This window comes from Salvia splendens, chromosome 3 (genome assembly GCF_004379255.2).
Source record: "Salvia splendens isolate huo1 chromosome 3, SspV2, whole genome shotgun sequence".
Taxonomy (NCBI): Eukaryota; Viridiplantae; Streptophyta; class Magnoliopsida; order Lamiales; family Lamiaceae; genus Salvia; species Salvia splendens.
This window is the reverse complement of record NC_056034.1, coordinates 10,580,078-10,602,255: the sequence shown is the minus strand read 5'-3', so window position 1 is coordinate 10,602,255 and position 22,178 is coordinate 10,580,078. Positions and strand designations below refer to the sequence as shown.

The 22,178-nt window shown below is 42.0% G+C and overlaps 2 protein-coding genes across 10 annotated transcripts; one reads left to right on the top strand and one right to left on the bottom strand.

Annotated features, from left to right (window-relative positions):
- Positions 1-4,537: 4,537 nt before the first annotated feature.
- LOC121794867 (clp protease adapter protein ClpF, chloroplastic-like) lies at positions 4,538-7,824 on the top strand. Of its 8 annotated transcripts, none has more exons than XM_042193230.1 (9): positions 4,538-4,695; positions 5,338-5,635; positions 5,719-5,778; positions 6,005-6,099; positions 6,218-6,390; positions 6,743-6,855; positions 7,023-7,068; positions 7,263-7,303; positions 7,402-7,824. In XM_042193230.1, exons 1-9 carry the CDS (start codon positions 4,553-4,555, stop codon positions 7,555-7,557), a joined length of 1,125 nt encoding a protein of 374 aa, XP_042049164.1. In that variant the 5' UTR covers positions 4,538-4,552; the 3' UTR covers positions 7,558-7,824. The 8 variants fall into 8 exon arrangements, with proteins under 8 accessions (XP_042049164.1, XP_042049172.1, XP_042049165.1 ...); XM_042193231.1 differs by having other exon boundaries at positions 4,564-4,695; positions 5,179-5,635; XM_042193233.1 differs by having other exon boundaries at positions 4,566-4,660; positions 5,190-5,635.
- Positions 7,825-9,909: 2,085 nt separating this feature from the next.
- Positions 9,910-15,580, bottom strand: LOC121794866. Of its 2 annotated transcripts, XM_042193228.1 has the most exons (4): positions 14,966-15,580; positions 13,524-13,759; positions 12,547-13,360; positions 9,910-12,370 (listed from the first exon to the last, which is right to left on the bottom strand). In XM_042193228.1, exons 2-4 carry the CDS (start codon positions 13,755-13,757, stop codon positions 10,161-10,163), a joined length of 3,258 nt encoding a protein of 1,085 aa, XP_042049162.1. In that variant the 5' UTR covers positions 13,758-13,759; positions 14,966-15,580; the 3' UTR covers positions 9,910-10,160. The 2 variants fall into 2 exon arrangements, with proteins under 2 accessions (XP_042049162.1, XP_042049163.1); XM_042193229.1 differs by lacking the exon at positions 13,524-13,759.
- Between the last annotated feature and the right edge of the window lie 6,598 nt (positions 15,581-22,178).

Below are 22,178 nucleotides of genomic sequence, written 5' to 3'. Positions count from 1 at the left end.
GTCACTCCAAAGGGGTGCGCTCTCTCCCATAGCCACCTAAACTGTGCTAGAGATATCCCAAGATCCTCTCCTACGAGTATCACAAATGTGACGTACTCAAGGAGAATGTCCTCGACTGTAGGATAGACCATCTGCAAAAGAACCTATATCGATCAGCCTCCCCCCCCTCGTATCGCGGTACGTAAATATGCATATAAAACATAAAGAAGTAAACGTGATGTGATGCGGATGCTTGGTCATTCCTACGAGTCGTATCCAACTATGTTATATTTGGGTACTAGAAGCAGTCCTAAAAGTCACTTCTACGTCCCATCATGCATTTCACTATCGTTCGGAACTACTTGTTATAACGTTTTTGGTTTTGTTGCCTCGCTCAGGGAAGCGTTGGCAAATTATGATTGATGTTCCGTTAAGGCTATGTATACAAAAAGGAAAAAAAAGAAAATTTCTATACATAAATCAGTAAAAATTATACACACTTGCTTTTAAAACAAAATATACTCACTTACCGTTGCTTTGGTTGAGCGTGTTGGGGGTAGGTGCTGGGAGTCTCTTTTGTTAGTCGAAAAGCCCAGCGAATCAATGCTAGACCAAGGATTATTGAAAAAGACTCTCGGGTTCAAAGCGAGAAAGAACGCTCTGATACCACTCTGTCACGACCGCAGTTAGCTAAGGATAGCATAATCCGGGAATTCGCGACTAAGGAGGGATTATAAGAAGCGGGGATAGAATTTAGGGGGAATTAAAGTCAAAGCAAAACGAGACGCACATAATAACTTAAATACGGAAATACTTATAACCAAAATACACTCGATCATGTAGAATCGAGTGACCGTTCATACAAGTTCTGATTATCAGAGTAAAGAGTAAGATAGACACTGCCTCTTAACCGGCACAGCGGAAACGAAAGAACGCGGTCCATGTATGGAGACATGAACCTCCGAGAGTTTTGTTCATAGTTATCTACTAGGTTACTCTCCACAGCACTTATCCCTTCCCCTTTCCACGACTCAACCTGCACGTTTAGAAAAAAATGCAGGGCTGAGTACAAAAAGTACTCAGTGAACATAATGCCGAAAATTACAAATATACATTTGAAAATATTGTCAAGCCATCATCGCAGTAATACTCGGGGTTTTATTGAAAAGACCCGAGCTTACTAAAATATTCACTTTGGGCCCTTTTTCCTGTACTTAGCCATATCTGATCACCTTGTGCCGTCGAGATGGTGTTCTCGCACGGTCACCTTACATGCATGTGCCGGGAAGGTGGCCACCTTCCTCGGTCACCTGCTCTGCCCAACATGACAGAGGGAGCTTGTGTACACTAGTCCGAGCGGGGACACCACCCTCACTGGGACCCGAATTCGACTTATATCATCATTCATAATTCACTTGGCCTTAGCCAAACAGATAGGCATCATACACAAAACATTTATGGCAAGACAATATCTTTAAAACATCCACGAACATGTGCTCGCGTTTTCATAGAATACGATTTGTATTTTAAGTATAAGAAAGCTCACCTTGATCGCTTATTTTCCTTACTTGAATCTCTTACTCCGACCTTACTTGCGGAGATAACCTTTTGAAACAACACAATAGGAAAAGAAAAAAAAAATACTAATTCAGTTTTAAACTAATCTGATTAAATGAGAAATAAAAATCTCAAGGTTTAACTTTATTATTAACATTATTATTATTATTATTATTCGAAATTTCCAAATCTTGCATTATTTACTTCCACTTCGTTTGCTAGTTAGATTCCAACCAAAATTTGATATTCTATACTTTACTAATTACTCCTAAAAAAATAAAACAATTTGGGTCACAACTATTTATTTTAGCTTACTTAACCATTTCATTCTTAGGCCCGGAATAAATTAATTTCGGAAAGGACCTCAAATCAATATGCATTACAGCCCCAAGGTCGCTGAATCGGCTCGGAGGCTCCACGTTCCTCGCCGGCCTTGTCCTCGCAATGGATACTTCCTCCCTTGCTACACTCTGCTCCTCGACCGGCTCTTCCCGAGGCTGTAGGTCTGCCGGAGTCGTTTCCTACTCCATGCTCGGCTCATGCCGAGGTTGCAGCTCGGCTGGGACCATGCTCGGCTCTTGCCGAGGTTGTAGCTCGGCTGGGACCATGCTCGGCTCTGGCCGAGGTTTCAGCTCGGCTGGAACCATGCTCGGCTCTGGCCGAGGTTTCAGCTCGGCTGGAACCATGCTCGGCTCTGGCCGAGGTTTCAGCTCGGCTGGAACCATGCTCGGCTCTGGTCGAGGTTTCAGCTCGGCTGGGACCATGCTCGGCTCTGGCCGAGGTTGTAGCTCGGCTGGGATTGCATCCACCAGCCCTCCCCTCCCTTCCAGCGCCGTTGCCGTCGAGACCCTCATCCCCTCCCCCCTTTTTTTATTTAAGTTTTAAATACCTTTATGATAATAGACTTTGTTAATTTCATTCCAAGATTTCCCAGATTCATGGAACGAAAAGAAAGGATGGGTTTTTGGAGCGTGGGCTGTCATTGTTGACGACGGAGCGCCTAGCTCGCTGCCGGAAGTTCCTCACGGCAGATTTACTGATTGGCTCAAGATGAGTTTCTATATTTATTTTAGAGGTCTACATAGAATTGTTATAAGAGTCACATGCTTTTGGTGTTGTCTAAAGCATCATTAAAAGTCCTATGTTATGTCTATCATTAAATAGCTTGGGGAAAATTCTGGTTTTGGCATGCTACTTGTATGTGTTGGGTGAATTTTGGAGTCCCTGATGTAATATGTGGAAATAAAGGTTACCTAGCATGTTTCCATTTTCATTCTTACTATAATCTGATGTATATGCAAAAAAAAAAAAAAAAACTTGGAATTACCTTTTATGTGGGGGAAAAAGAGGTGGTGTTGGATTGGTGACTTGATTCTACAAGTGTGTGTAAATCTTCCTCCTTAGGCTCTGTCCGATGTGGAATTGAAGTAGGAAGAGGAAATAGTATGTGGGGTTTGTGAAGGAATTAAGTGGGGTTGGGAAGGGGTGATTAGGATATGTGATGGTAACGTTTTTCTGGTGAAAGAAAGTGAGGAAATATACTAATCTATAGAAGATGGCAATAAAAGATGGCCACGTAAGCGGTAATTATTCTTGGAGAGAAAGTTCATCATTTGTGTCAGAGAATGAGAATTTTTTTTTTCCATACTTCATTAATGCATTCATAAATGCAGCATTTATTACTTTTACTACTCATCAAGTAACATTAAATGCATTGTCATGCCCTTCTCGGATAAGCTATCAGAGAATATATTAATTAATTATTAATATATATATATATATATATTTTTTTTTTTGATCATTTCATTTGGTGTAGGTACAAATGGCGCAAGCTCGGGGCTCGGATTTAATCGCAGTAAAAGTTACTTATATAAGTAATTTAGCTAATAATATTGTTTCTAATAATATTGGCTTAGCGGGTCGTTACAGATGCGCCACCAATAATGATCGTCAGATTGGTTCGTCGATCTTCGAAGATTGACAAGAACGCTTTGAACAATTGCTCCATCTCCGCCGGAGTGTACGGTGTGCGGACACCGCGAGTAGGAGGAGTCCGAGTTTGGGAGGGGCCGCTCGACCTTGCTCTAGGCTCGGGTGTCCACCCGTATTTCCCTTCGGGGGCATCTTGGTCGTCGATCGGGTAAGGCCGGTAGCCACCCGAAACTTTCGAACCTTGGGTTTGAGGAGGGGCCGAATATTCTGTTTGCGGAATATGAAACGGTTGTGAACCGAACCAATCGGGGTTCCAACCGTGGGAGCCCGGGGGGTGATCGCCGTGGCCAGACATTGTTTTGTTGTAAGAGTAAGAGTGAATTAAAGATTGGATGAGAATTGAGAATGGAAATGAGAGAATTTGGATGATAATTGTGTAGTGTGGTGTGAATTTTTGGTGTGGGAGTAGAGGTATTTATAGATGAAAATGGTTATTTTTGGGGAAAAAAATTGAAAAATAAATTAAAAGTGGGTAGAAAACGGATATAATTTTTTGGGAAGTGGGAAAATATTTTTTTATTTTTAATCGGATTTTTTAATTAAAATCTGATTTAAAAAAAATTAAATTGGCCGTTGGCCAATCACACGCTGCCACGTCGCCTGCTCGCTGGCACGGACGTGGTCGATGCATCGAGAAGCGCCGTGCCAGCGACGTGAGCGCAGCGGCGGACAGCGTCTCCGTGCCGCTGGCACGGACGGACGTACACCGTCCTGCTCGCCGTTCTGGATGCTCTAAGTACTCTAATAAACTAATTGTCAATTGTATCTTTTAGATACAGTGACACATATCTTAAAATAAAAATATATTACTATTTTTTTATCATTATAATGTCAAATACTTGATCCTAAATGTGCTAAATTAAATAGGCACTAAATTAAATAATATTACTCCACTATATAAAATTATGGGCGGAATCAGAAAAGTACATATATTTGAGTGAGTAATATTCGAGTAATTAAGTCATTATTATCCTATCTTAAATATTTATTTATTTGGGATAGTTTTTTTTTGTTTTTCTCATTAATGAATGAGACCAGCCCAGTAAACTGTGTGACTCAGGAGAATAGTGGACGGAGATACGAATCGCACGGCAACCAACTGCAGAAAAAACACATTCTTCACACACTCGAGGTGCCGTTTTCAGCGATTGGAAGTAGAACCATAAAGTATTGCCGATTAATCTTGTTCTTAATAAAAATCTGCTTTATATTGAGTTGTTATGATTCGTGAATGACGCCTTCTTTTGCATGGTTTCTGGAAGCAATTTCATCTGTGATTGTATGATGTAGGTTTTTTTCCTTTATTCTCCTGCCCATTTATGTTTTATTAGTATCATATTGGGCGAACAGTTGCTTATTTTTTTAAGTCGCAAATGAATTATCAATAATAAATTTGATGTGATTGAGTCGGGTGTTTGGAGTAATTGATTCTTTAGCTTTCTTGATTGAGATTCCACTAATGGCGGTTGAAATTCATCAGCGGCTAATGTTGTTGCCTTGAATTGAGATTATTTTAGTTGGCCTCTCTGTGTTGGAGAGAATTTCTGAGTGATTATATATAAAGAAACTCGTAGGGTTGCAGTACTTGTTGTCTTCTATGTGAACTCTTCTGCTTGATTTTGTGACTTTGCTGAACGGCTCAAATGGTAGGTTGCTTTCAGGCAGATAAGAATTAAGAACAGATGGTTTGATACATTGAGGAGCTGAGGCCTTGCTTTGTCCATATTTTTAAAATTGGTGAAAAGTTTGGGAGGTTTATTCTGGTCTAAAAATGGTGCAAAATTCGATAAACACTTTGGTAACCTCTAGATGCAGTGTTTTGTGTGGATCAAGTGATTGGTCAAGGAGAAGTTCTACCCAAGTTAGGGAGCCGTATTCAGTTGTTGGGGCTCCGAGGTTGTGTCATTGTGTGTATGGTGGAAGAGGGGCCTCCTTTGCTGGACCACTTAAGCTGTCCAGACGTAGTGGTTTGAAGGTTCAAGCTGGATGGCTATTTAGAGGAAATGATAAGGGATCAGAATTGGATGCGAGCTGTGAGCATAGTGAGAGAGCCAGTGAGGATATTCTGATGTTTTTCTTTGAGCTCGATTTGGCCACCCGTGTACAGGTTTGAGGTGCTATAATCTTGTTGGCGAGTGTTGGATTTCTTGAACATAAGTTAGTTGGCTTATATCTGTGATTGCTTTGCAGTATGCTTTGAATTTGGAGCAGTATGAAGTAGCCCAGCAACTGAGGAACAAGTTGACTGAGGTTTGGATTAGTAGTAGTTTATTTTCTCAAGATCTGATCATTGTGTAAAGTACTTCTTTCATTTAGAAAAGGATCAGTTGTTAATCTTTTTGGGATCATAGTCTCATTATATTCTCTCGGTATTGTTGCATTTGGAATTTGCTGTGAAAATCTATCAGACTGCAGTGCTTTTCACTTGAGGTAGTTGTGAAGATCTAACAATACTTAAATAATTTATTTGTTGAAGGTTGAAACAGAGGTTATCAAACTCCGAGAAAGCAGAAGAGGATCAGCATCCAAGAGTGAAGCTCAAGATATGGCTATAAGTATATTGAGACTACGGTAAGGCTCCAATTCTCTGAGCTTTTTATCCCATATCATAGATGACACGGATTACCTGACATTTTCCATATCCTGAGAATCGACTTACAGCTGACACGGACTACTATTCTGCTTGCAGTGCAGACTTGCAGAATGCAGTTGAGAATGAGAACTATCATCAGGCGGCTGAGTTGCGAGATGAAATTTCCAAACTCGAAGCGAAGTCTTTGGCTGCATCTGTAAAAGCCCAAGCATATGAAAGTGCAAAATATGCTCTCCGTTTGGGCCAAAAAGTAAAGCATAAAATATTTGGTAATCCATTACCTCATATTGCACTATTTATATCGCCCTTTTAAACATAAGTAGTTGTGCTAAATATAGTCCAATTTGTTATATACTCTTGTCTTGAAATCATCCACAAACCAGAATTAAGTGAGGACTAAAACACAAGATGTGGGTTGTTATTCTGATATGAAGATGGCTAGTCAAACATATTTATGATCGTATAGTTGTTTCATAGAAAATCAGTCTTTCTTGACGCGTACTGTGAAGTTGGTAGGGAAGAGATGAATTTTGTTTCAACTATTTCTCACATGGATCCCGAGTCTGCATAAAGCAGTAAAGTACTTATAGTCTCTTATAAAAGTTTAGTTTGGTATTATAGGATATCGGGCTGTTATCTGTGGCATGGATCCAGTATGCTGTGAATCGAAATCATGGATTGAGGGTGCAAATATTGACAAGTTGACTCGTGGCCCTGATCAACCCTTCTATCAGGTAACACCCCCAGGCCCCAACCAACCAAACAAAAAAGAGAGAGAGGAACCGATCTTGCCTCTATGGTGGGGCTAATATGATCATAACTTTGAAATTCATTTCATGAATCTTTTCAAATTTTCCAAATGAAATTTGTGGCTTTAGCCTTGACCTCTTGTTCTCTACAGGTGTTGGTTGACATGCAAGAAAACCCCAACCTCTTAGTGGCATACGGTAAGCATTATTAGCAGCAGCCGGGAGTTAGTCTGTTAGTTCTATCGATACTTCACATCTTAACATAGATCTCTTTCTCTTCTTCATCAATAGATAGACCAATATTGTGCTCGACTTCACGTTGCTCCATCATCATTTTCCTTCTCACACCTCTACTTTTCCCAGACTGATTTGCAAACATGATTCTCTTGCAGTTGCCGAGGAGAACTTAATGGTGCCGGATCAACAATACATGGTTAGTTATAAGTCCATATTTGTAGCAAACTACCGACCGAGGTTGTCTTAAGTTATTCTGCTTCCTTAACAAGTAGGATGGTGTTTGCCCATGCCCAGGATAGGTTTGAACACCCTTATGCTTCCTTCTTATTCTATGGAATGGATGGTGGTGGGGATTTTATCCCGATTAAACAGCTGCGGGAGAAATACAACCAGCCACGGCATCAGCTCCCCTACGATCCACAGGACGAGGACTCCGGGAAGAGTGCATAGACGTTTTGATGGCAAAGGATCGGATGCGTTTTTAGTAGGAGAAGATGGATATATCATATCCATGTCTTGTTGTGCAGGATCTCATCACGAATAACATCTCTTTTATATGTGTTGGAAATAGCTTGATTTGGCATGTCAGTAGTAGTATCACTATCATTTGTTTGCTTTCTGCGAGCTTTGTAATTCAATAGTATCATTTGTATGTCACAAGGATACTTATCACTTGCTTCAACGTGCAGCAGATGAAATCCAAAACCAATTATCATATCTTTTGCTTGTAGCACAGTATAAATGTTCATACTTGTTCATTCTGAAATGATGGAAACCGTAATCTTGAGCAGAAACTGATCCACCTCTGATGTATAATTCTACCACCAACGTTAACCATAAGCATCGTCTGGATAAAGCTTGAGTATCTTTCTCACAGCCAAGTCCCCAAGATCGAACCTAGAATGGATAATTCATCCGTGAAGAAAAGATCCAAGAATCATGCAATCAGGCTGCACAGATGAACCTCCAAGCCCACTTGAGGATCCAGACCGGGACAATAAATCCACCATGAATACATAGTGTCTCGTGGAAGGGATAAAGTTGTATATGCGACTCTTATCGATCAAAATATCTTCATCCCTCTATGATCATCCCAGTATGACAGCAGGAGGACAACACTGTTGTCAATACTACTACTATATATCACCAGGCTCAACATTCTTCTTAACCATGTCGTTGAAAACCTCAAGGCACTTGCTCGAGTCTCCATACCTGCCAATTATGACCCACTGTATGGCGTACAGGTTCAGAAGCGCAGTGGCGACATAGACTGTTGAATGCCAATAAGCCTTCTTTTATGCAAGAGCCAAATCGGATGCCTCCTAAGGTAGCAGAAGCGGATAGGACTTCAACCATGGTCACTGGATCAAGTCTGAAGCAAGCTGAGATAAGGTAACTGAATTTGGACGAATGTCTCCTCATTTGTTGCCAGTGAACTTCCTCAGCAGGGGCATACCATCGATAACATGAACTTCATCAAAGATCATACGACCCATTTCCCTTGATGCAAAGCCCCTAAATTTGCACATTCTGTCACTATAATCCCAAAAGTGTAAGCATTTCATTCGGTTCAACAGCAGTAACCCCTCTCTTAATCAATTATTCTGCACATAGCCCACAACCATGGATGTCCAACACACCACATTCCTCTCCGAAATCCTCTCAAAACACTCTAAAAGCAGTGCCATCTTATCATCACTTAACACGAACGTCATTCGGATTAGGAATTTCGTCGAACACCTGCATCGCCCACGTATAAACCCCAACGACCGACTAATTTGCTCTTCAATGGTTTGCTGAAATTGAAAGGAGCGACTCGATTTCTAGATCGTGGGATGCTGAATACGCGAATTTGAACTGCGAAAGCACTTTTGCTTACATCTCCCGCCATGTTGATGTTATCGGTTGTGCTCAATTTTTGTTTGTTTATGCAAAGAGGAGTATATATCGAATGGAAATAAATACACCAAACTAATTTAATTACTACTAACCTCCTTCCCACATTAACTGTCACATTTAGCATGGGCATGAGTTTTAAGAAAGGTAAATAAAAGTGAGTTGAATAAATTAATTGGTTTATTATGGATCACACTTATATATATTAGTTTTATAATAAAATGTTAGTAGAATTGATTGGTGGAATGTGTTGTCTACTTACCTTTTATGGTAAAAGTGAATTGCGACTCTCATTGTGGGACGACCGAAATGACAAAATGTGACACTTGTTATAAGACGGAAGTAGTACCTTTTTAAGATAGAAAATCTCAGAAATAAAGATTATTTTTTTTACAGCAACTTTTCATAACATTCAAACTTTCGCGAGTCCGTGTCAAGAATTAGCCGTAAAATTTATTTTTTTTTCATTCTTATATTTCGAAATTCTTGAAGATTTGCATTTTACCAAATTAAGTTGGGGCTTAACATATTTAATTGAATTAGAAAAAAATGATCTTCTAATTATCGATAATAGTACTCCTATCTTAAGCGTACATCTCCAACAATTTCATTCGCATTGACCATTGAGCTATATTTTTAGCTACAATTTTAAATAATGTACATTTGTGCAGAGGATAAAGCAATCGCTTACACTAGTTACTTAATCCACAATTGTATGTCAAATTCATACTCAATTCAATTCACGTTATACCAACTTATACACATTCTAAAAAATAGTGAATAAAATAATATTCAAAATAAGCTGAAACAACAAAATGCAACATGCAAAATGTTCAATTCTTTGAATATGGGGGAGTTAAAAAAGGCAAAGGGTGCTGCATTCTACTATAAAGAAGATTACTTGTATTAATTCGAAACAAATCCGTGTATATAAAATCAAGCCAGATTATTTCTACAAGTTGGAGTAACTCAAAGACACAAATCACCAAAACACAAATTATGAAGAGATGCAATGACATTTACAAGACAAATTACCAAGACCGCAACACAGTTCTCTCTCTCTCTCTAACATAAAGTGATGAGACAAGATCCCTCATCTCATGTGTTCTTCTGTATGATCAACAAAGGAATGATACTCTTTTTCTCTCTCTCAATTATTAAGTTAACACCACAGCAGTAGGGTTACCTGCTGCAGGGCATCTCTGTCGTCTGGGGCGTCTCGGCGTCTTCCCCCACCCCGTTAGGCTTCTGTCCTCCAAACCAGCTTCTATGCTGTTGAGTTGCTGTATCAGTGGAGTTGGAGTTGGAGTTGGAGTTGGAGCCGCAGCAGGGACCGTCTCTACCACAGCTCGTCTCCTGCCCCGTCCACCCCCATTTCTGGTGCCATTTCTTCTGGCCAGACCCGAAACCCAGTGATGCCCTGTGGCTCTCATCATACCCCCGAATGTTTGGATATCCTCAGTCACCTCATGGCGCGACAGGGATGTCAGACCGGGAAGGATGTCCCTTTGAAAGTCCCTCCGCTGCCTCCCTCTCCTTGCCTGACCCCTTCGGGGCCTTGTCACTGTATTGCCCCCCGCCTCTTCATTCTTCTGGAGCTCAGGGACAAAGGGCGTTGGCATGTAATCCTCCTCCCCTGTCTCTGGTATCTGCAATGTCATTGCCTCGAAATCATCCATCTCCTCAGATAAGTCCTTTGGCAAGCCATCCTTATCTGTGGACATGCTTTCATCTGGACACGAGGAAACAGCATTGACAAACAACATGAACGATTCTGCCAAGGAAGCTTCCAGAATATCAATACCAGCACTCTCCTCTGGATGGATTTTCGGACAGGATGATGACATGGCAATGATTGCTTCAGCTGCAGTTCTAAGAGCTTCGTCCTGTGATGAATCGGTTTTATTCTCCAACAGTAAGGATACTGCTGCACCCTCAGCATCCTCGTTGGACTCTTTCTCCGGAAGAACAGGAGATTCCAAATCTATATCAAGAATCACCTTACCTTTGACAGTCTTGCTTTCGTAAGAAGGTGCTAAAGCATCTTCACAGTCTGTTATACACGAGTTCAAATCGATGAAGTCTCTGACAACGCCACATTTTGTCTGCTTTTCATTCACCACAACCTCTTCTTCAGGTTCACACTCTAGGTTTATATCTATTACTCTATTCTTCCTTTCTTTAACGACACCGTTTCCATCACGAGGGCAACTAAAACTTGCCGAGTTGGAAACATGAGAAAAGAGCTCACTTTTCAGATCACCTGCTTCAAAAATGGGGAACCCCAGAATTTTCTTAACATTCTGGTTCCTGGTAGTCTTCATCTCATTCGACTCCAACTCAATTATTGGGGTGAATGGCTCATTGAGATCTCTAACTGTTTCGGCCTTACAAGACAATTGATTGGAAAAATCTTGGACGTAGCTTCTAGAATTTGCAGCATCATTAGCACGGGCTGGCGTGTTATTAAGCCAGGGCAATGAAGATCGGTGGCCCTCAGGCTTACTTTTATCATCAACTGTAGCAACATCTGGCAGGACCATTACCTCATTATACGAGCTCTTCGAAACCACCTCGTTCAAGTTAATATCTAGTGGAGGTTTTGAATCTGCAAACGAGGATCCTCTTGGAAAATGCCCATATCCATGACTAGTCATGTGGTCAGATACTACATTTTTGCCCCTACTGCAGTTACGGTAATCAAAGCCCGATGAGGGTATGTGAGCTTTCATTTCTTTCGACCCTGAGGCAGATCCGTGATAAAACCCATTCCATGTCGACAGTTCACCTCCCAAACCAGGGTTCAACATGAAGTCGTCACCCACGCGCCGATTTCCTCCACAATGTTTCTGCCACTCTGCTGAAATCTGCAGCCCTCGATCCATTGCTGCAGCTGGGGTCAGAGATGAATCCGTCGCGGTCATCATCTGAGTAAAGCATTTAGCAGGCTTCGCCCAGGATGAGACAGGCTCTCCTGAAATCTGCACCCCTCGATCCATTGCTGCAGCTGGGTTCAGACGTGAATCTGCCGCTGTTATTATCTGAGTAAAGCTCTTAGCAGGCTTCGCCCAGGATGGGACGCCATGAGCCCAGGTGCCAGAATAATAAGACGAACTAAAGAATGGGTCTGAACCAGGGGCGTGAGAAGCCATATGGGGTCCCATGAATCTATTATTGGACTGATCACGGCTTCTATCAGAAGATTCTAGATGATGGTGGGCTCCCTCCCTCCAAGAGTCTTCTTGACTATGTCGAGTTAGATATATTCCAGGAGTTTGATCGTGTGGATTGAGCATGCATTGCATTGGATGAGACTTATCTTGCTGAAGACTGGGAATTACTGAATAGAAGTTACTTCTGCTGGACCCTGAAAGATAGAGAAATAAAGAGCTTTGTAACTTATATGATAAAAATAGTTAATGGAATAAATTAATTTTGGCAGATAATCAGATTATATGGATATTCAAAGAGGAGGGATTGGGCAACTAAGATAAGGAAGATTTCAAGAATACCATAAAATATAGATCTTCACCAAGTGCTTACCTGCTTCATAGATATGGGAGAGAGGTCCTCTCTCATTAGCTTTACTCTCAACAGACGAATTGGTCAAAAGACCTTCCCGGTAATTTACTGTTTTGGCATTTGCACCTAAATAACCTGCATTCAACATGGCATGCTGATTCACACCATTAGTATGTCGGTTGATAGAACCATGACCAAAGATATTCGTCGACGAAGGAGCAGTTGCCTCTTCAACATCAATGGGTTCGTTCAGATCAGCCAACATAACAGGGTTCCTAAAACAAGAACCAGAAGCTGAGGCATCTATCCTACATTCAGTTGTTGCTCCAATATGCCCGACGGGAGATAACTTCTGAGTTTCAGGTCCACTTTTTAGATTTCCGTTAGGAGCATAACTTGATACATCCGAGCCTTTGCAATCCGGTGACTCTTTGCCTTCATCAGTACCAATATACTCATCTGCTGGTAGTTCAAGATCGAACAACTTCTTCCTCACCTTCATTGGTCTTGAATCCAACAGTTCAGAGTCTTTTACAGAAGAAGACCCATTCTGGAATGGGAACTGACCAGGTTGCACATCGGTGTTCCCTTTCGTACAACTCATAGGAGAATTAGTGATTTCAACCCCCGAGATAGATGTTCTTTCATAATTAGAATTCAACATAGGAAAGCCCGTCATGTGCCATTTCCGAGCATCTTCTAATGCCACTTGAGGCCCTCCGAGACTTGATGATGACAATGGTTCTATTGATGGTCGGATTCTACGTAGTTCTTTCCTTCTGTATTCTTCCATCATATCTCTCTGGATCCGGTAAACACGGTGGAGTTCAGAAACCTTGATGTCAGCAGGTAAAAAATCAAGAGATCAGGATGCTGATGCAATAACTGAATTTCATACAAGAGATTATGCTCACCAGATTTAACTCAAAAACTTACAAATAAGCAAAAGGAAAATATGTGTCTTAAAATTAGGGTCACTTAAAATGAAATCAAAGCACCTGATTCTTAAAAACAGCCTCGTGTTCAAGCATTGTCTGCTTCAATGCATCCTTGCCATACCCAGGATAACCATCCATTGCTGTCCTAGGCATGAAGCCATTGTAATATTGCCCGTTTGAGATAGCCTTATCTCCGTAACAAATGGGCCAGCTACTACTGCTAGAATCCTCATTAAGATCTCTCATGGAGTAATATCCCGGAAAATAGCTCTTGCTATCTACTTTTGTTCCCATTCCTAAAGAAGATATATAAATCAGTATTAGGAAATTCGAAGCATAACCTAAAATTCTACAAACTCTCTCCCCACATTCTCCCTTTTGTTTAGATTAGGCAGCACCAACTCCAGGGTTCGCCAATAGTGGCAAGGAAATTTAGAATTCTAAATAAATTACTAATAGGAACGTCAGAATTCATGCACCTATTTTCTAGGGCTAGAAGCTGGATCCGGTACCAAAATAAAATGTTATGAAAACATGTACATCTAAAATTGGAACAATGCACCACAAACTGGTGTTAGTAGCCCTTTCTCCAGTCAGAAACAATCTTATTATTTTTCTTATTATTTTAGCATCAACAGCTCCTTCTCACTGAGAACAAATTGAACACTTATACATATATTGCATAGAAGCTAGTCGGCATAAATACCAGACAAGAACAACATTTCAGACCCCAGCAATGGAAATTAAGTTAAGTACATTATCTGCAAAGAATTTCCATCAAAGTGTGTCACAAGCTTGCCCAAACTCCAGGTAGTAGGTTAATTTTTGTTTAACAATAATGCAGCATAGCAGCCATGGTTGGGGCCAAGGATTTCAGGAAAACTCAAACAAGACAGCCAGTGATACAAAACAGGAACACAAAAAAACAATCAAAACAAGAATAGCAAACTCAATGGGACTTGCAACTGTCCTGAGCTCAAAACTCAAACTCAACTCTCACTATTTGACAAGCTAATAACAGAGACAATCTTTTCTAAACCTAAACTCAACAAACTTGGCCAATGAGAAGAAATATTTAAATGCAGATTTAAGCAATCACGGTATAGGTTTTCTTAAAATAATAAACTCACATAAATGTAGCACACTCCGGTTAAGGGATCTTGAATTGCAACTAAGCATAGAATATTAAGAAAGGAAGCAAATCTTACATCGCTATCGATGATCACACATCAAACTGAAATAGTCCCCAAATATGAGGAAATATACGAACCGCCGAGAAAAATGCTTAAATTCAATCACCCCAATTCCCAACCAATGGCACCAATAAATTTATGAAACTGAAAACGCATATATTTCGAATATAATTATGGCTCAATTAATCAAAAAGACTAATTATAAGGTAGAATTGAATGGAAGACGAATAATCCATTTTCTTCTGCGTCATAGTCAAAACAAAACTAAATCTTAAAAAAATCATAACAAAATAATCAAAAATTAATTACCTCAGACCCACATCTTGAAGCGACCTGCTCTCATGAATCCCCCATGGATTGAATTCTGAGGCTTTTTCTCACTAATAATTGTGAAATGGCACAAGGCAGCAATTAATTGAGTGTTTATGATAACTCCATTGAAGATGCACAGATCCTCATCAAACTCAACTCAGAATTGGAGATGTCGATCTGCTGGGCCACGCCCTCTCACTCTCTCTCTAGAAAGAGAAAAGGCAGCAGTCTTGGAGAGAGAAGGGGAGTTTTTATTAATGAAAATACAAAAAAAAGAAGGGAATTCTCCCCACAGTAATAACTGTTGATATAAACAAAGTGGTAGGGGAGGGGAAGGAATAGTACTATTTTTAATTTAGAAGAAAGTGAGAGAGACGAAGAGAGATCCCAGATAAGAAATCTTCACACTAACAAACGACCTTCTAAGAACAGTGACGCGAAATTTGTCAACATCCGGTCTCTTTTTATTCTCTGCTTTTCCTCTAACAAAAAACTCTCAAATCTCCGCCTCTCCTCCTCTCTCTCCTCCCTCTCTCTCATGATTTATTTCAGCTATTATACAGTATTAAAGTATTTCTTGGGTTTTGAGGAAATGAAAAATAATGGGCAGTTCTAGATTCACTCCACTTTCCCTATATATATTGAAGTAATTACTTCCATATTTATATACCCTTCCTTTCTCCAATTTAAGATAGATAGGCTTTTCTTTTAATTTATTGCACTTAAGATGATATTTTTTATTTAAAAAATAATAATAAAATAATTCTTAAATCAAATTAATTCATTCCATTTATCATTCATGCCTACCTTTTTTCTTTCAAATTAAATACATTAATTAACAACTCTTAAAATTTCGTATCGACTAATAAATATATCATCTTAATCAAGATGGAGAGAGTCTTTTTTTTAAGAGGATCAATAATGGGACGGATGGAGTAGTTTATGCTTAACACTACATATGATTTTACCAATCTCAATTTAATACATGCATATCAATGTTTTCAAATAGGACAACTAAGTGTTTGTTGAAGTCATTAGTTCATAGTTCACCAATAGAATCGATTTAATAAATGTAGAATACTAATTTTGAAAATAGGACAGCTAAGCATCTACCGAAGTCATCGGTTCATGGTTTACCAATCGAACTTATTTAATAAATGTAGAAGATTAATTTTGAAAATAGGACAGTTGAGCGCCAGTAGAAGTCGTCGGTTCATGGTTAACCAATCAAATCGATTTAATAAATGTAGAATACTCCCCCCTCTTCTTTAGTCTGTCCAACAAGAGTATGCACTTTCTAATATTGTAAACTTTTTTCTCTCTAATGAGGTGGGACCTATTCTCTACCCTTTAGTTACTTTTTCTTTATATATATATCTCTTACTTTATCAATTATACATTAAAATATGTACACAACCAAAAGTGCATATTCTTGTAGGACGGATAAAGTACTAATTTTGAAAATAGGACACCTAAGCATCTACCGAAGTCATCGGTTCATGGTTTACCAATCGAATAGATTTAATAAATGTAGAAGACTAATTTTGAAAATATGACGGCTAAGCGCTTGTCGAAGTCGTCGGTTCATGGTTTACCAATCGAATCGATTTAATAAATGTAGGAGACTAATTTTGAAAATAGGACAGCGCCTATTGATGTAATACCCGAAAATTTGTGGAATTTTATTCTTTTAATTAAGGATGAAATTCTTTTCTATGTTTTTGTGTTTAAAATTTGGTGTGGAAAATATTTTGTGTTTATTTGATTGTTGTGGATGTGGTATTTTTCTACCTAGGCAAATTAAATGTAATTAAATAATTAATTAAGCCATGTTTTTAAAAATCCTAATTAAAATTAAATCTCTCTCTCTCTCTCTCTCTCTCTCTCTCGGTTTCTCACCCCCTCCCCACTAATTTCTCAACCTCCCCCACTCCCTCTTAACCGATACATCTTTCCCTTTCCAATCTCTCCCCACATCGTTTTCTCTCCTTTCTCTCTTGCAATTGCTCTCAACACCGGTAAGCTCCCTCTCTCCTTCTCCCTCTCGGTTCTCATCTTTTTCATTCACTCCCTCTCATCATCGTCTTGAATTCCTCAAGGTGATACCCTCCTTCGTCGTGAATCGGAGTCGGAAAAGGAAGTAAAGCTTTTGCGTTTCGTTTGAACCATCCGGGGAAGGTAACCCCTAACCCTTGTTTAATTCGAAAACTCATGCATATAGGACGTTTTTGGATGGGTTAGATGTTGAGTAGGATTTGTGGCTATGTGCTTGTGTTGAACATGTTTTCGGTGATAACTGACAGTGGGTTCCGACCCCTTTTTGACTGAGCAAACGACCTCCTTTTGGTACGATTTTTTAACTGTATAAACTTTGGTGTGTCTTCTGTGTGGTGTGTAATTTTCAGCCTCTTTGGATGTCGTATGAATTTATTATGATTTTTGCAAGTAAACTGCGCAGTTCTGCGTGTGGTGTGTCCTGGGTGATGTTTTCATGTGCAATGGTTGGGTTTCTGAGTGTTATGTTTTTGTGTTGAATGTGGGTGTGTTTGGCCAAGAGATGGCTCGGAGAAATCTGTGTTTGGCTCAAGGGTTTTGTGTGGGTTGGCCGAGAGATCTAGGGTCCGGCCTAGGGCAGGCTGGTGGGAAGTTTTGAAGGGATGATCCCAGGTGTTTGGGTGTGTTTTGGGACGTAGAATGCGTGGTGGGAATGTCGTATAGGGTTTGAGAATCGGAAGTTGAAGGAAAGTGAGTGTACACGGAACCAGCGGCCGAGGTGCCGAACAGATGGCCGAGGTGCCGAACAGACGGCCGAGGTGCCGAGCATAAGATGCCGAGGTGCCGAGCAGGCGGCCGAGACGGTCGGTCGAGGTGCCGAGCCGGACGGCCGAGATGGTCGGCCGAGGTGCCGAACAGGCGGCCGAGACGGTCGGCCGAGGTGCCGAGCCGGACGGCCGAGATGGTCGGCCGAGGTGCCGAGCTGTGCCGAGACAGGTGCCGAGCTGAGCCGAGACAGGTGCCGAGCTGTGCCGAGATAGGTGCCGAGCTATGCCGAGACAAGTGCCGAGCTGTGCCGAGACAGGTGCCGAGCTGTGCCGAGACAGGCGGCCGAGGTGCCGAGCCAGGCGGCCGAGACGGTCGGCCGAGGTGCCGAGCCAGGCGGCCGAGACGGTCGGCCGAGGTGCTGAGCCAGGCGGCCGAGGTGCCGAGCCAGGCGGCCGAGATGGTCGGCCGAGGTGCCGAGCCAGGCGGCCGAGACGGTCGGCCGAGGTGCCGAGCCAGGCGGCCGAGACACCGAGCCAGGCCGAGACGCCGATCCTTTTTCCGAGCTTTTTCCGAACCTTTTCCGAGCCAAGTGAGCCGTTGCACAGTAAGGGTATGCCAGGACTTGGAGTGCTGTGTTCGTGTGTCGTGTGCGCGTTTTGGGTACGTCGTTTGCGTGCGGGGTGTGTTTCGAACGTGTGGCTTTGTGTGTTTGTTTTGTAATATGTTGTTAAGTGTATGTACGTGTAACGTGCTAGATGTTGAAGTTGTCCACGTAGGAATCATGCATTGTCGTTTAAAGTCTCGTCTCTTCTGACTCTAATCATGATATTATTTATCTTTCAAAAGGGTGATCTTTTTCGAGGAAAGTGTGGTTGAAGGGAACTGTTTTAAAAGCTAAGCAATCGAGGTGGGCTTTTCTACCCTACTTTTATGTGGGTTATCTTTAAATACGGACTTTGTTCCGGAAATGTTTATGGAGGTGAACTGTTTGTCTTGCCAATTATTTTGTTTTGAAACCTATCTGAAGTGGTTTACCACATATGTTTAATCGAATTCGGGTCTGTTGGGCTGCGAACCCTCAGGCTAGTGTACACGAGACTGGGTGCCATCTGAGAGCAAGTTGGCCGGTCTAGATGACCTGGGGTGTGGCCACGCCCCTTGTCATGGTTTGGATCAGATAGTGTATGATTGAGGGAATAAGGGTGGCAATATCGGAAAATGACTGCGCAGTCGAATTTATGAAATGTGTTTTGTGTACTTGGGTTATTTTCATTATACTCAAAACCCCGATGTTACACTGTTATGGCATGACAAACTTTGTTTTTGGCGTGTGTCCACTGAGTGCTTTAAGTACTCAGCCCTGCATGTTGTTTTCTTAATGTGCAGGTTGAGCGGCGATGGGGAGGACGGATGTTGAGCAGTTAAAGCCAAAGTGTGTTTTTATCTTTCGGATGGTGTCGTGTCGTCATACCCGGCATCATCTGTCTTTTGGGTCTTTTCCGCTGCTTGTAAACCGTCACGATGTTTTCATTTCAAACTCTGAATACTTTAACTCAAGAATGTCGTCACAGTACTTTGTTTTGAATTGAATTTCCTTTTATTAAATGTTTTCGAGTCAAATATTCTTGTTACCCCCTTTCTTCCCCGCTTCTTTATCCCCCCCCTAGTCGCGGTCCACCGTACTTCCTATCCTTAGGAAATGCGGGCGTGACAGAGTGGTATCAGAGCCTAGGTTTTCTCTTTCTGCTCTGGACCCAAAAAAAAAAAAAAAATCTTTTTCTGACTGGGGTAAGTTTTCAAAAGTGTCATTGGCTCAACATCCGACTCATCGCACTCAACCAGAAATGAGGTAATGAAAATTTCGAAATTTTGGAAAGTATATGGAAGTGGAGGAAATTGTGATTTTGGTGTTGAAAATGATTTTTATGTAAAGTTTAAGTAAATGTTGAGACATGTGGAAGGGTACAACGTGATGTGGAAAAGTTGGAAATTATTTGAGTTATGAACTGTTATGGTGTTATGAACTGTTGATGTATGATGAACTTATATGGAAGCATGTGGCTGATGTGTGATGTTATGATGACGTGAATGTTGATGTGAGCTTTTATGTGAGTATGTGTTGGCCTTTTGAATGTTTGAACTTAGACGTGATAGAATTTCACTAGTGCTTCTTGGACCTATGATAGATAAGAGCTTTTGGCCTTTGAACACCAGCGGGTTTGGGTTAGAACAGCGATACGTGCATACACTCTCTCTCTCTCTCTTCTTCGGTTATGCACTCTGTTTTTATACGCGAGGCGGTTGTTTCTGTTTTTCTATAGATGGCGCGTATGTTCCGAGCCCCGCGACGGAGTGATCGCGATAGACTTAGGGCACAGAGGGTGCTCAGAGATTATAGAGTGTACCGGAAGAAGGATCACGTACCGTTGATCGAGTTCGTGGCACACTTCGACACCCTCTGGAGGGCAGCTCAGGAGTTCGGAGTGACAGAGCATGACGGCATTGAGAAGCTAATAGATTTGCTTCCCGATAGCTGGAAGGAGTGGGCCGAAAGAACGGCGAGGAGGTACACGTGGCATGAGCCCGCTACCGATGACATGGTGGGTGACATGGCTGGCTTTCGGAAAGCCGTGTATTGTGCACTGGTGGACTCTCGAGAGGAGCAGCCCCCACAGGAGGTGGAAGAGAGGGTCGTGTATCAGGACAAGTATGTGAGCATGTACGAGGGTGAACAAGGGTATGAAGATGTTTATGAGGAGGCTGCCAGGGAACTCCGAGGAGGACGACGACGAAGACCCGGAGGAAGGGCCTATGGATGAGGATGATAGAGTCGTAGTCTAGAATTAGAATAGTTCGTTGTCTTTTCAGTTTTTGCTTTCTGTACGATCTGCTCTTGGGAACAATGTTGGCCTTCTTTCTTTTAATGAGAATTTTGATTTTGATTTATATCCTATGTGTTGCATCTTATACTACATGAAGGTTTTATAAGAAAATTTTGAGAAAGTGGTAATTTTGGATGAGAATTGTAGTAACACTTTTTGGATATTGAATCAGAATGCCGCCAAGACGTGCACGCCAACCACGACAAGAACCCCACGTGGAGGCACCACCTCCACCACCACCGCCACCACCACCTCCACCTCCGCCTCAACAAGAAAGATTCATAGTTACGTTCTCAAGGCAGAATCCCCCAAAATTTGACGGACAAGGAGACCCATCCAAAGCGGAAGAGTGGATACGCGGCCTCGAGCGTATCTTCAGGGTCATGGAGTGCACGGATAGGGAGCGCATTGCTGGTGCTACCTTTCAACTGTTAGGTGCTGCCGATTACTGGTGGGAGACTCGGCAGAGAACTATGGATCCTGCACGCCTGGAGGCGCTAACATGGGAGGAGTTTAAGGTGGAGATTGACAACAAGTATGTTCCAAAGACGTACAGACGGGCCAAGGTGGTAGAGTTCCACACACTAAGCCAAGGCCGAATGACTGTAACCGAGTATGACCGAGCCCTCGCGCAGATGGCACGATATGCGCCCGAGTTGATGGACACCGATGAGAAATGGGCGGTGAAGTTCCGGGCCGGGCTCAGAGACGAGATAAAGGCCGCATTGGCCTGTCGAGGAGAACTCTCCTACTCGGAGATCTTGACTTGTGCACTGGACGTGGAAGATGCACTCCCTAAGCCAAGAGTTGTGGCAACAACAAACGCGACACCTCTACAAGCTCAGCCGGGCCACCAAGAGAAGCGGAGGTGGGATGGTGACCAGGCTCAGTATGGTGGTAAGAGGCCACAACACATGAGGAACCCACCCTACAATGGCGGGAGACAGAATACTTTCCAACCGAGGGCAAACTTTCCGCCGAGGAACCCTCAATGTGGGAGGTGCTTCAAGTATCACGCCGGGGAGTGTCGAGACCCTAGGTGCTTCAACTGTGGTGGGAGTGGCCACTACATCCGAAATTGCCCAAACAAGCACATGGGAACGGGAACGAGACAGAACCAGCTAGGTTTCCGTCCACAATCCCAGGCACTACCTGCACCTCCACCGCAACAACGCCGCCAAGGATTACCATCGCAAGCAAGGGCCTACGCCTTGAAGGGGAAACAGCCGGCAAACGGGAAAGAAACCTTTGAGCAAGGAAACTTGGCAGGTATGGGCACACTTCTCAATATGCCTATAGTTGTCTTGTTTGATACGGGTGCGTCGCATTCCTTTATATCAACGTCTTGTGTGGATACTTTGGAATTACCTACTGTTAAGACCGAACCCACTATGAGTGTGACCTCACCGGTAGGCGGGGCTATAGATATATCCCGATCTTGTGCATGTGTGAACTTTGGAATAGGTGAACTCAGTTTAGTGGCTTATAATTTGCAAGTAATGACGATGGGTAGCGTAGACATAATCTTGGGTATGGATTGGTTAGCGGAGAACCACGTTACCCTT

Coding starts and splice junctions, on each gene's coding strand:
- LOC121794867 (XM_042193230.1), top strand. CDS start 4,553: ATGAATGAGACCAGCCCAGTAAACTGTGTGACTCAGGAGAATAGTGGA. Junction 4,696..5,337: donor ATTGGAAGTAGAACCATAAA/GTATTGCCGATT, acceptor GGTAACCTCTAG/ATGCAGTGTTTTGTGTGGAT. Junction 6,100..6,217: donor ATAAGTATATTGAGACTACG/GTAAGGCTCCAA, acceptor TTCTGCTTGCAG/TGCAGACTTGCAGAATGCAG.
- LOC121794866 (XM_042193228.1), bottom strand. CDS start 13,757: ATGGGAACAAAAGTAGATAGCAAGAGCTATTTTCCGGGATATTACTCC. Junction 13,361..13,523: donor AGGCTGTTTTTAAGAATCAG/GTGCTTTGATTT, acceptor GCTGACATCAAG/GTTTCTGAACTCCACCGTGT. Junction 12,371..12,546: donor CTCCCATATCTATGAAGCAG/GTAAGCACTTGG, acceptor TCTATCTTTCAG/GGTCCAGCAGAAGTAACTTC.